General features: G+C 35.4%; 1 protein-coding gene across 1 annotated transcript in view; it reads left to right on the top strand.

Moving 5' to 3' along the window:
- The window catches only part of LOC142546923 (protein LNK2-like), a 98,932-nt gene extending 87,710 nt beyond the window's left edge, over positions 1–11,222 (top strand). The window contains exons 2-6 of the mRNA XM_075654902.1: positions 8,541–8,847; positions 8,964–9,053; positions 9,498–10,175; positions 10,264–10,409; positions 10,722–11,222. Of these exons, the coding sequence (XP_075511017.1) occupies positions 8,836–8,847; positions 8,964–9,053; positions 9,498–10,175; positions 10,264–10,409; positions 10,722–11,088 (1,293 nt within the window). The 5' untranslated portion in view covers positions 8,541–8,835 and the 3' untranslated portion in view covers positions 11,089–11,222. The remainder of the gene's footprint in view (positions 1–8,540; positions 8,848–8,963; positions 9,054–9,497; positions 10,176–10,263; positions 10,410–10,721) is intronic.
- Positions 11,223–14,724: the final 3,502 nt, after the last annotated feature.

Raw genomic sequence — 14,724 nt, 5'->3', positions numbered from 1 at the left:
AATGACTTTGTAGAGAGTATGAACGGAGAATTATTGGTTTTTGATGCAGTTATTTGGAGAAGTGATGGGGAACATATGTTAGGCAGTTCATGAGATTTTTCTTAAAGGTAGAACTGCCAGCAGAAAATAGACTGAACCAGAAACCATTGGGGAAAAAGATGTGAAGTTGGACCTATTATGACAAGTTGATAACCAAGATAGGCTTGATTTTCTTCATCCAAATTCTTATTTAATATGAAAACGATAAAACGAAGAATTACTTTGTTTGTTTTGTTTTTTTAAAAGAACAAAGAACGACTAGTAATACAGGACTTGTGCATGTCCCAAGTGAAGTAAATGTTCTGTGAATGGATATTGTTAGATGCCTGTATCCCCTGAACCCTTTTACCCAGGGATATTCTCCATTTCAGAAAAACCTGATCCCACCGGAAATTTCTTTGTACCAAATCCGCTTTTGTTTTTGATGGTAGTCCAACTATATCTCTTCATTTCTATCAATCTCACAGAAATCTTATAATTTGATCACATTCAACTTTACAAGTATGGGATTTTCCTTAGCTTTTTGTTGCTAGAGCTGTTGTGATATCACAATCACAGGGCGGGTGATGTACGTAATTTGGAATTTTACTTGATAGGTTCAATATCATCTAACGTCCATTTATTGTTGCTTTGCAAAAGTAATTAACCCAAATTTTTATATAACCCAAATTGTTATATATGTTAATTAATCTTTTAAGTTCTTGCAATCTTCCTTCACCAACTAATGTTGAATAGGGGTATCTAAATCACTCATCCTTTGTGCCATGATATAATTGTCATAGTGTGGATCGATCTGCTATTTTTTTGAGTTGTCACCTACCGTTGTAAGATATGACTCTAATGCATGCCACGTTTTGTCCTGGAAGTTAAAGAGATGACTCACATGACACTTTGTCCAGCTGGCTGACACCGGAAAATAGAGGAGAAGTAGGAGGTAGCACAAGGCAAGACTCAACACTCACCACTGGCAGTGGAAGCGTGGTGGTCTTCGGAATTCCATGAAGCCTTACTAATTCCTTTGAAATAAAGATCAGCTACATGTATCCAAGCTCTTGGTGCAAGAAACAAAATGTGCCATTTTAGAGAATCGATCAACAACCACCATGACTGAATCTTTGTTCCTTTGAGTGCGAGGCAATCCAACCACAAAGTCCTTACTTACATCTTCCCATGGGGAATGGACCCGTTTGTACTAGTAATGGAATGTATAAACCGGTGTTTTGGCCATGACTTTTGGCAATGTGACAAGTTCTACACCTTTCAACACATTTCTTGACATCTCGGTCTATTCATGGCCAATAAGAATTTTCTTGAATAAGTTCAAGAGTCTTATCTCTACCAAAATATTCAGCAAGATCTCCTCTGTGAGCTTCATTCACGATTGCTTGCCTTAGAGAACAATCGGGAACACATAAAAGCTTGTCTTTGAAGAAAAAGTCATCGTGAATCAAGAAGAGCTTGAATGGAGCCTTCAAGCATTCATCCCAAATCTTACCAAAATATGGATCATTCTTGTAGAAATTTTTTGCTTGAGATTGTGATATTTGGAACAAACATCTTGACAATAATTATCTGGAAAAAATTTATTGCGTAATTCCTTTTTCATTTTTTCCCACGTTTTAATCTTTTGCTTGCCATCACGAGCACATTGCTTCTTTAGGTGCTCCCACCAAATGGATGCATATTTCTTCAACTTGATAGCAACAAACTTCACTTTACGATTCTCATAATTTTTTTGAATTCAAACACTCTTTCAACGGAGTCGAGCGGATCTATGAATCCATTAGGATCATTTCTTCCATCAAAATCTGGAATGTCAACTTTAAAGTCAAAAGATTTCTCACGAACATTGTTCCTTCGATATCTATGACCCCGAGATGCATTATCACTTGAATCTTCATTTCCATCACCATGAAATGGATTAAAACCCATTTCATTATCTGCAGAATCAGCCAACAACGACCCTCAACATCATGTTTTAAAGTTCGCCAAGTGCAAGACGTTGCTTGAGTTGTTGCACTTGTCTTCTTAAGTCATCCAACTTGATATCACGAAGGTCCCTTTGATGAGCTGCAGGATCATCAATATTTGGCCTATGTCTTCTACGAACAGCCATTGAAAACCAAAGCTCTGGTACCAACTTGACACCGGAAAATGCAGGAGAAGTAGGAGGTAGCACAAGGCAAGACTCAACACTCACCACTCTAGGGAATCCACCAAAGTGTTTATAGCAATGACAAGAAGATAAATCTTCTAACAAGCTTAAGAGCTCAAAAATATGTTTTATAATCTGAAATATATTCTGCCTCCCACAATACAAAAGATGGCCTTTATAGGCAAGACTTGGAACCACCCTCCGAGATGAGTCAAAAGCAGATAGAAAAGCAAAAAAAACATAATATAATTGGAGGAATTTTGGAGTATTTTTCTATGGACGTAACTGAGTGATTACAAGGGTATTTATACAAGTGAATGAGAGAAAACTATACGTAACAAACTAACAAATAAAAAAATCAATTCTGTTAGATGGTTAGACACTCCAACATTCTACATGCTTCTAGAAGATAACCACACATGTGATCTCAAGCATGTTAGTGATGATGTGATCCTTTATTCAGACGTATTACTTGACTTGCCTCCGCAAGCTGAGCGAAGGATTTATCACTACGCTGAGCTTGGATCGAAACTTGGTAAAGCTGGCAGCAGATAAGGGCTTGGTAAGAACATCGGCAATCTGGTCACAAGATGGAACATGACGAACAAATAGAGCATTGGATATAACTTTTTCTCGAACAAAGTATAAGTCAAGCTCAAAATGTTTTGTCTTGGAGTGCTGGACAGGATTGGCACTAAGAGCAATGGTGCTCATATTGTCACACCAGAGAGTTGGAGTATCATTCAGAGGAACATGCAGTTCTGTTAGGAACGATCGAAGCCAAAGCAACTCAGCTGTAGCATGAGCCAAACTCCGGTATTCAGCTTCTGTACTAGATCGAGAAACAACTTGTTGTTTCTTGGAACTCCAAGCAATGGGAGAATGGCCAAGGAACCAGCAGAAGCCAGAGGTGGAGCGACGATCATCCGGATCATTGACCCAATCTGCATCACAAAAGCCCCGGAGAGATAATCGAGCACATGTAGTAAGATGAATCCCATAATGAATAGAACCAGTGAGATATCGAAGGATTCTTTTGACAGCTTTCCAGTGTGTTTGAAGAGGATTTTGCATAAATTGGCAGACCTTGTTTACAGTGAAAGCGATGTCCGGCCTAGTAATGGTTAGATATTGCAAGGCACCAACTGTACTTCGATATAGTTTGACATCATCAAACGGATCACCTTCCTTGGCCGTGAGTTTGAGATTAGTAATCATAGGAGTTGGCAGGAGACTTGGCAGTGCTCATTTTTGTCTTGAGAAGAAGATCCTGAACATATTTGGTTTGACAAAGGAAAAGAGAATTATCTGAGAGCTTGGAGACTTCAATGCCCAAGAAATAGGATAAGTTGCCTAAATTCTTCAGTGAGAACTGTCTGTCCAGCTTATTGATGAGAGCAGCAATTGTATGAGGGTCACTTCCTATTACAATTATGTCATCCACATAGACAAGAATATAGATAATAGAGTCAGAAAATAACCGAACAAATAACGAGGGGTCAGCTTTCGAGACAGAAAATCCCATCTGTTGTAATGCTGATTTGAGTTTATCAAACCAAGCACGAGGTGCTTGTTTAAGGCCATAGATAGCTTTATGTAATCTGCAAACCAATGTGGCATCATCCGTCTTTTGTTCAAATCCCGGAGGCTGTTGCATATAAATGATTTCAGAAAGAGAGCCATTAAGAAATGCGTTGTTAACATCGAGTTGATGAATGGACCATTGCTTGGTCAAGGCAATGGTAAGAACTAGGCGAATTGTAGTAGGTTTAACAACTGGACTGAACGTTTCAGAGAAGTCAAAACTAGCCACTTGAAAGTAACCCTTGGCAACAAGTCGAGCCTTATGACGAGCAATGGAACCATCAGAGTTAGTCTTGAGTTTAAAAACCCATTTGCAACCGATAATAGATGAATTAGACGGAGGGGTAACCAATGACCAGGTATGATTACGCATCAGGGCAGAATACTCCTCACGCATAGCACTGTGCCACTCTGCACTAGATAAGGCATCTCGAAGATGAACATGTGCACCATCAATAGATTGGTGTGCCACAAAGGCCTTTGGTTTGAAAATTCCAGCTTTGGATCGAGTCACCATAGGATGAGTGTTTACTGGTAATCGATCAGAATTATGCAGGTTATTTGGAACAAGTGCTGAACAACTGTCGATGGACAAAGAAGAATCAGAAGATGCTTGTGCTGAACCAAGATGATCATAAGATGCATTAGGCATAGTAGAGGAATGGGGAGAAGAAGGAAGTGGAGAAATAGAGGCATGTGGAGTGGACAACAAGAGAGGAATAAAAGAACATGAAGGTGATGCACTGGAAAGTGGGGTTTGATTGTGAGAAAAAGGGAAGACAATTACATCAAACTTAACATGTCAAGTAACGTAAATCTTCCCATCAGCACTAAGACATTTATAGCCTTTGTGTTTGCTGCTGTATCCAATAAAGGTATAAGGTTTTGAACGTAACTCAAACTTGTGGGAATTATAGACTCGGAGATATGGAAAACATAGACAACCAAAAACACGAAGAAAAGTGTAATCAGGACAGATGTTGAACAGCCGAGTGAGAGGGACTTGACCAAGAGTAGCCGAGGGAGGTAACCGATTAATAAGAAAAACAAAAGTAGCAAAAGCATCGTCCCAAAAATCAAGAGTCATGTGAGCATGAGCAGACCCATATCAACAATATGACGGTGTTTGCGTTCCACAATCCCATTTTGTTGGGAAGTATATGGACACGTAACACGATGATCAATACCCCACTTTTATAGCAAAGGACCTAAGGATCGTAACTCACCACCCCCATCTGTTTGAAGTGATTTAATTTTAGTCTTGCACTGAAGCTCAATATTGGTTTTAAAGGTTTGAAACACATGAAAGACCTCAAGTAAACCGACTATAAGCGTAACTCACCACCCCCACTTTTAATGCTTGTTTGAGCTTGATTTCGATTTCGCGGGTGAATAGGTAAACAAAATTTATTCGCATTGAAAAATTCGAATATGTTTGCGAGCTGTACAAATTATTTTTCAACATTAAATACTCGAAATGCATCTATTAATATATAAATATATTATATAAAATATTAAACTCACAAACAGATCGCAAGCTATTGAACAAAATATTAGGGATCAAGTTTGTTCGGAAAAAAATCAAATATGTTCGAGTCCGGCTCGAATTCGATTATTTTAAATACAAATAAGATTTTTCGATCTGGCCAGCTGGCTCGATTCGTTTGATCTCCTATATACAAGGACTTCAATCTGGACACTGTAAGAAATTATGACACATATTATTATGAAAATTCAAAAGAAAAATTAAAAACGTGTGTCAACAATGGCGACGGCTATCGCACACATCTTTTGACAAAACCTTTGCGTAAGCCGCCTCAACTTTGGAAAATTTGAGGAGTGCACGTCTCTTCTTTTGAACTCTCAAAGCTCCCTCAAACTCATTGATGGTATGAGTTTGCCTATAAATACCGAAGTCATTGAGGTCCCTAGATACACAATCTCATACAGAATAATACACCATCTATAGAGAGATTGGAGTGTTTAGAAGGCTTCAATCGGAGGAAAATCAGAAGACTTAAAGATGATTCAATGGCTGGAGGTAACGCTCGATTTAGCTTCCGCATTTTTGTTTATCATGTTTGTATACGTGCAGAAACATGATTTTTGAGAAAATCTCTAATAGACACCTCATAAATTATGTCTAAAATACAAAAAATCAACATTATTTTTTAATGGTGATCACTTAAATAGAGTTACAATGCATGGCTCACAAGCCCCTCCGAAAACCCTTAAAATTGGAAAAATGAAGTGGGAAACAAACCTTTAGATATTCAGCCGATTAAATTGAACGACTATAACACAACCTCTACAGCCTTCAACCCAAGGGTGGATTTAAAATTTAAAACTCTTGATAGCATCCTGTTAATTAGGTATATGATAATTAGAATAGCGTCCCTTATAAGTATTTGACGATTAGAGACCTGGCTACTTTTACAAGGTGTCTATTTTCTCCCTCCGCCATCTCATCTTGTTATGGTATGTAAATAAAATAGCTAGGATGAATTTCATCCTTTTCCTGAAAAAAATATCCCAAAATTTGATTAAAATACTCATTCCGATTATCGCCATTATGTAAAAGTTTCAAAAAATTTGTTCAGCTTCTGATTTTTAGATAAACTCAGCTTAAACGTGTACGATCATCAATAAATCTGAGAAACTATTTTCCAGAAATAGTTGGGGTTCTAAAAGGTCCCCTTTACATCACTGAATGCTGAGCTTGTCCACTCAAGTTATTCTAGCCCTCTAAGTAGTAGAGACCTCCATTTGCTCTAGCACTGCCAGTCGTCTTCCTATAGTCCAGAGCCTATTAAAAGGAGAATTCGAGGAAACTATAGCGTAACACTTCAAGTAGTGGTTTCACTTGCTAATGGATAACAGGTTAGATTAAAGAAATATTATGAAACTGTAAAACATTATGCAGAGTCAAAGTTTTGGAAACAATAACAGGAAAGGGATCACTTTCTTAATGATCCTTCTAGAAGAAGGTCATTTTAACAATTTTTCTAGTTACTTCGTTCTCTTTTTCTATTTGAGAGTTGGCGGTGGCTGAGAGAACCATAAGCTATTTTAATTTTCTGGTCTTCTACACAAGGGGAAAAGAATAGCACAATTTGGAGAATTCAATCATATGATGAGAAACGTACAAAATCTATTTTCCAATGATACGAAGATATGATAGATGCAACAAGAACAGATTGTAAATAGATATCTTCCCAGGCTTAGAAAATAGAGAATGATGAAAGAGCGGAGTGTGAAAATTCTGTGGATTGGAGTTACTCAATTTATTTAACTGTTCCTTATTTAAAGGTCATGGCCCTGAGGAAACTCTGAGCTATGTTGTTTTCCACGTCCACAATGATAGGCCTTTGAACCACCACACCTTTTTTGTTCAAATATTTTTGCTTTACAGTTCGGTGGCTTCCCATGCAAGTCCCAACAGGTGTCTCCAGTATGCTCGGTATTCACATTGATAGCACAAAAGGCCATCCTTTATAACCTATCAAGATTGTGCTCTAGAGAAGGTACTTTGCCTCACCAGAGCCGAAATCAACAGTTTTTTCGTTCATCATCATTTACCTTCTCCCTTCCTCAATGCGGACTTTACCGACTACTTTGCTTAGTGATGGCAGAGGTTTTCGGCCCAATATTCGTACTCTGAGTTCATCTAGTTCTCTGTTTAGGCTGGCAAAAAATTCATCAACTCAATCGTTCTCCATACATTTATGGTATTTAAAGTTATCAGGTCTGAATTCCCATGAAATTTCATAACAAAGGTCCAGCTCCTGCCACATTGCCTTCACGTTGTTGTATCATTCAGTCACCCCCTTCTCACCTTTCCACGGAGTAGTCATTAACTCGAAAAGCTAGGATGAATTTTCCAGATCATAGTAGGTGTCGCAGACCGCATCCTATACGTCTTTCACGGTGGGTAGGAACAAGTATGTCTTCCCAGTTGATGGTTCCACAAAGTCAATAAGCCAAACCATAACAATGAGTTCTCAGATTTCCATTTGCCCACTTTGAATAAAATATTGCTGGTTCCGAATTTCCAGCGTTAAATAGCCCAAGCTTCCCCGCGACTAGCGGGAATGTGTTATTATTATGATGATGAAATCACCCTTCCTTTGAAGTCGATTACCTACTTAAGCCTCCAATCGGTGATGCATATGGAGATTTCATGCTTTCAACCTCGTTGGAGGACACAGTATTCTGATTGTCATTTGATGATCCAGACATGTTTGAGAACTTAATACCCAGATTTTCACTCAGATCCAGAAATGCTAATTGAATTGAGGTGTTTTAACACCGTATGATTCACAGGGTATGCATATGGATGTTTCACGCTTCCAACCTTGTTGGTTGTTGGAGGACATACTACTCTGATTGTCGCTCGATCCAGACATGTTTGGGATTTTAATACCTTATTTTCCCAGTGGTTAATAAAGATGAGGGATCTAATACCATGTAGGCAGCACAAGAGACGACATAAGAGTGTGTGATAAAGTCATCATGAGAAAAAAATGATTTTCTTGTATTATTATTATTCTTTCTTGTGATGAACAAAATACAAGGCCCTCTAAATTAAATAGAATACTATTTCCTAATTCTAGGTACAATCCCTTGCGTTTAGACGCTACACAATATTCTATCCTTTAGTCTATCTACTTGGGAAATAATATTACCAAAATATTTCTGGTAAATACAAATATTTGCTTCCATTTCTCGAAAATTTAGTACCCTCACAAGTGGTATTTTGCAGTCATGATAACCCAATATTTGGAGATATAAATGTTGGTTATGCGGATGAGTCATGGTCGTCTTGCAAGGATGGAAATAGCTGCCCGTCCAAAATTATTCGTAAATCTAGTGCTTCTTCTAATTGGCAACTTGTTGAATTAAGGTCCGTCTCAGATGATAAAGCTCAACATACACTTGATTTGGAGGAGTCTTTTATTTCTGTGTCTGAGAAACTGCTTGGGAACAAATCTCAATCTCAGGATGTACAGGCAAGAAAAGCTACTATTGAACATTTTGTAGGTAACAATAAGCTATTTATGAACGAGGAGGTATGAAGGATTATGTTTGCAATATTGTTCGGTGGTTGTTTTCTTTTGTTGTCTGAATCCCTGTATATAATTAAGTGAATAGGATGCACTTTCAGTATTTTACTCGCTTTTCTCAGACTCCTGGGATCGATGAAAACAGCCAAGTGTTGCCAGAGCAACTGGATGACTATAGTAGTGCTGCTACAGTAAATGCATATTCATTGAAGGTAACCTTTTCATCCACTCTTCGTGGAGAAAGCACTCTTGTACTCGAGAAACACTTCAATCTCTGTACAAAGAAGCTATTCTTCTCTCATCTGTGCTACTCTTCACATCCAAAATCATGATGATGATGATGATGATAAAATAAAAAAAATTGGGAAGGATGGAAATTTCTGTTGCACATAGACACAAGTTTCATTGTCAGATAATTTTCTGAAGCTTACAAAACAGCATAACTTAAAATAACGGCCAAACTGACCATGACTCAATACCAGATACTGTGGAACCAAGAAAATTTCTATACATCTTGGTCTCTCATACAAAATGATTTGTATATGATAAACCGTGTTCTCTCCTCACTGTGAACCAATAGAAGCACACGTGGTTTATTATTTTTCTCTGTGTGATCGGCTTCTTTTTATTGTTTCAACGTCAGATTGTTTCTCTAGTTGCTTTCATGTGTTCAGGGTAATGAACAAAAGAGAATTACGAAGGACCAGAAATTGAAAGAAACAAACAAGAAACAGATGTATGATTTATGTGCTATGCAGTCCACAACACAGAGCATGTTTGAGCAAGTCAACGATCAATATGCACTGTCAATGTTCAAAGCATGTCCACCTTTGGTTGTTAGGAAGCAAAAGCAGGTCCAGAGATCCGAGCCATTCCAACGGAAGAACTTTTCTGGTCCACTTTTGGCACCTCCTTTATATGGGAATATGGTGTATCACTACCCCAGAACATCTCACTTATCGTCAAAGTTTCAGCCTGTTGGAGGCAACCGTAAACTTGCTTGTGCAACTCCTGTGAAAAAGTCAGTGGGTGCTGCAACAAATCCTCCAGCAATGACTCCCGAGGAGAAAATTGAAAAGTTAAGGAGGCGGCAACAATTGAGAGTGATTATTGCAATTCAGAAACAGCAGCAGCAAATTGGTAATCCTGTGTCATTAGAGAATTCAACCATCAAAGGAGGAAATGTTGAAGTTGATGAATATATTAGCGGCTTTCCTTCCCTTGACCAGAACTCAGCCATACGACATGATGATAACAATGAAGTTACCATGCCGTTAAGCATTTGCCCCATGGAGGAATCGGTACTTCAACGACTTCAAGATACCATTTCTAGAGTTAATAATCTAACCACCCTTCGAATATTTTTTCCTGGTCATATTGAAAAGTTGCATTAACTCCTAACCAAAAACTAACTTTTTACAGTTGGGCATGCGAATAAGGCTTTGCATCAGGGACAGCTTGTTTCGACTCGCAAAAAGTGCTATGCAGAGACATTGTTCTGGTGATACAAGCAGTGCCAACACCAGGACCAGAGATGAAATTAACAAAGCTATTGACAATCATGAGGGGTTGGTTAACATTTTATGTTTGGCTTTATTCTTTGTGGTTTATGAATAATTTACCGTGTTTTGGAATTTTCCTTAATTTAAGCCTTAGTACTGCAAAACACATAATGTTATCTTATCTCGAAATTATTTGGAAAAAAGAGTAATGTTTGGCCATTGGATAAATTTATATTTCAAAAGTGTTTTTAACAAAATTTCAGTCCTCATATCCGGGCACACATTAAATGCTCGAGTCTCAACTTTTTTATTAAAGAACAAATTTGGTTAACTTCGATCTATGATTGCTATTTTCTTATTTCTTGACCGATTCAACAGGTTTACTGGAATACCAGATGTAGAGACGAATACCAATCCAATAGATCGGATTGTGGCACATTTGCTTTTCCACGCGCCTATGGAGTCCTCAGGAGAACTTTTGGAGACCCCCGATACACCTGTATCTGCTACGCCCTTCTTTGAGAAGAAAACATATTCATCAAAAAGTTTAGCAAATGGATATGTTCCCGAGAGGTTTGAAAGCCCACAAGTAATGTTTCCTCATGCATCAAAAATCCCATCTACCAATGTTGGAAAAGGTCAGTCCAAGAATGTACCCTGCTTAGATTCTGTTGAAAATCCATCAAGAGATGAAGCTACTATAGCCGGTGGGCATGTGAATGCTGAAGCACCCAAATCTCGGTGATGGTAATTACTTGATCTCTTCCAAAATATTATCATGCGGCAATTTCATGTGTCCATTGGTAATAATCTTAAATTTTATAATCACCCAACTGGATCCTTTCTGGGTTTGTTGCAGAGTACCTGCATTTAGTAATAATAGCATAAAAGCACGTGCATTCGCACGTGAACCCATATTCTAAATAACTAAAAAATAAATTAATAATAAAAATATTTTTAATCTTTGCATAGTGATCCAATCCATCAAACAACATTTCGTTCGAAAAAAGATAGATCAATATAACAATACAAATACAATGATATGAAAGGATTTGAATTGATTAAGTAATATAAGAGTGTACATAGAATTATATGAATATATTTTAATCAATTAAGCAATATAAAAATGGAAGAAAACATTTTAGTATATGATGTTGATATTTATCTACTCATTACATCAATTAATTGATAAATATGTTCTAAAAATTACATCTTGAAAATCTAAAATAGTACTTACTTATAATTTTGGAGTAATTAAGAACATGTGACAACAATTTTTCATTTTAAGTTATATTCTAACGTAAATATCGTAAATTCGAATTTTTTCAAAAACCTATATCTTGTTAGTCAATAAATTATATAAAATAATAATAAAACATTATATTAGCTAAAGAAAGCCTATGGACACAAATTGTATTTTGAGAAAAAAAATTAATATATTTAAACACAAGAATTGAAAATAAAGTAAATAAATACTCCATTCACCCCTTCTAAGGATGACAATGGGGCGGGGCGGGGTAAGTTCGGAGATGTGGATAATAAGCTCATATTCGTTCCGAACTACATCGGAGATTTTAAAAAATACCCGATCCCGAACCCCAACCCAAAAAAATCGGGGATCTCATCCCTATTTCGGGTTTTCCCCGCAGGGTCCCAAACCTGTGGGGAAAGTTGTCATCCCTAGCCCCTTCTTTGCCCTAGATATATTTGCTTAAAGCAGTGAACTAAGAAAATTTCATTTCCAACAATTTTATTAAATGGAGATTCATCTCTTTAAATTAATAATTGAAATATCATTATTCTATCTCAGAAAAGAGAAATAAATATTACCACTCTAAATTAATCTTCAGTGACATGTATCATCATAATCATTATCCTCTCATTTTTTTAGAATTACATTTGCTAAGGTTCGAAACTATTAACAGAAAATTTGAATTCGTTTTCACTATATATTTATATTTTAATATGTTTCTTATTATCATTTGAAAAGTAAAATCATGTACATTACTAATGAATTCTATATATATTGGACATTAAAAAGTTAATAAATTTGAATTAGAATAAATTATAATTACTTAAATATAATAATATTTTTCAATTCAATTGATTATTATTAGAAGGTTATCAATAAATTAGATTAATATCGTGCCTAACTTCTTCAAAGTTTTCTTCTTTTTTTGTTAATTAAAAACAATTAAATTCAACATCACAAAATGGTGATGCATGAGATAATAAATAATAATGAGATAGTAATAACACAGGATGGTCAAATCGCGACTCATGATAATAAGAAATATTTTAGAGGTGTCAGATGAATGATGATAATGTCATATTTATAATGATCTAATTTTTTTTTCATATTTTAAAATTTATTATATCATATTAATTTAAGTGATATAATTGTCTTAACTTAATTGTTTTACAATTGTAAATAGATACAATTATATATTTCTCTATACAAATTCAAAGGCATCACAAAGATAGAAATTTAGAATGTTAACATAAAATATAGAAAATTAATTATAGATTATTTTCTCCCTCTCATTTAAATTCTAATTTATATATATTATTTGCATAACTGGTAATTCTCATTACACCAACCACAAAATCTCTTGTGAGATGATCTCACAGATCAATTTCGTTGATCAAATATCTTATTTGGGTCATCCATGAATAAAATATTACTTTGTATACTAAGAGTGTTACTTTTTTTTGTGAATATCGGTAGGATTGACTTGTCTCACAGATAAAATTCGTGAGATCGTCTCATAAGAGACCTACTCTACACCAACATAACTTCCAATTTAGTTATGGTAACGTTATACTAAGAATTATTTGTAGGAATATCTTGCTCTCACTCCTTTTTGACTCATTTGTGTCATTTTTAAAACAATTTCATAATAATTTTATCTATGTACCATTTGACTATACTTTTTTTCTTTATATAATAGATACCGTCATTGATTTTTTTTAGAGAAATAAGCTGAAAAAGTATCAATTGTGATAACATATGTGAATAAGTTCAAGATATTTTTTTTGTTCAAATTAAGTGTTTATTGATTTTTTTATTTAATGTTTGATTACCTTTTTGTCAATATAATTTTCATAATATACTTGTATGTAAATAACTCTACAAATACAAATAAAATGTCATGTCATTAACAACAATTTTTGAATATTATTTATAAGGCTCTATATAATGAATATACAACGGTCACATACAAAGATTTTAGTAATAATGATGATGAGGAAAATGTGTGAGCAATTTATGTCATTTATTTTGTTGAATTTTGCATGAAGGGTATTATAGACAATGCACAATTAGAAAACATTGTAGATTATCCACACTTTTATAGGTATATAGATCAAAAGAAGTTTTTATAACAGAGCACAAGAAAATTCTGGTAGTCATATCTCAAAGTATTCGTGTTCGTTTGTTTGTGTCCAGTTTTCATCTCTTGTTTAAATCCTTGAAGAACGGCTTCAGAATTTGCCAATCTCCTGTGAATTGTGTGTATCAACATGTCTTGACTTTCTTTGTAATAAACTTCACATCCGTCCTAATTCTTCTACACGTGTGTCGTGAAACATTGTTCGAAAGTTTAATAATATGTGTTATTTTGGAAATATAAATTTTTGGGGCATCGCTAAATATGTGACGTAAAGGTTGATACATTAGAATTTTATTTTGTTTTTTGTTTCTTGGGATACATGATACATTTGACTTTTTTAGGCAAAGCGCAATTGTATAATTTACTTGAAATTTTCTAAAAAAAAAGTCGGTTTTGGCTTTTATTTCTGCAAAGTTTGTGATGCAAACATACAGTCAAATCAACAAGAGAATTGAATCATTCCTCACCTTAACCGCATTCCCAAGGGTCTCAAATCATACGTTAGAATTATCTGTGAAGTTTTTTAACAAATTTTTTTTTTTGAGTATTTTAAAAAACTAGTCATTTAAAAAGTTGTGTTACCATGCAAAGTCTGGTTTCCATAAACTTTTACGATGGTCCGCATTTGTGAATCGATTAAATTGCAAGAAACATAAACCAAAAAAAAAAAAAAAAAAATTCGTCGAATAAACTCCGCCAAGTTTGGAAAGCATCCCAATAATGATGTTACATATGGTGATCGTCTGCATTCACGTTTGAACTTTGAAACAAAATCGGTACATGTATTTTTGATTTCGAATGGGAATCGTACTTGTAGGTCTGCATGATAATATAAAACAAACCACTTTGAGTTATATTTTAGTCAGAAAGTGGACAATTGCACCTAAAATTTATAAAATCAACTAAAATATTCAACAATTGATTTTGAAATCACAATTTGTTCACTCTCTTGTATCTTACATATAGAATGATTATTTCTTCAGCAATCT

This window comes from Primulina tabacum, chromosome 5 (genome assembly GCF_025594145.1).
Source record: "Primulina tabacum isolate GXHZ01 chromosome 5, ASM2559414v2, whole genome shotgun sequence".
In the NCBI taxonomy this organism is placed as follows: Eukaryota; Viridiplantae; Streptophyta; class Magnoliopsida; order Lamiales; family Gesneriaceae; genus Primulina; species Primulina tabacum.
Note: the sequence above shows the minus strand (reverse complement) of the source record. Positions and strands in the feature narration are given on the sequence as shown.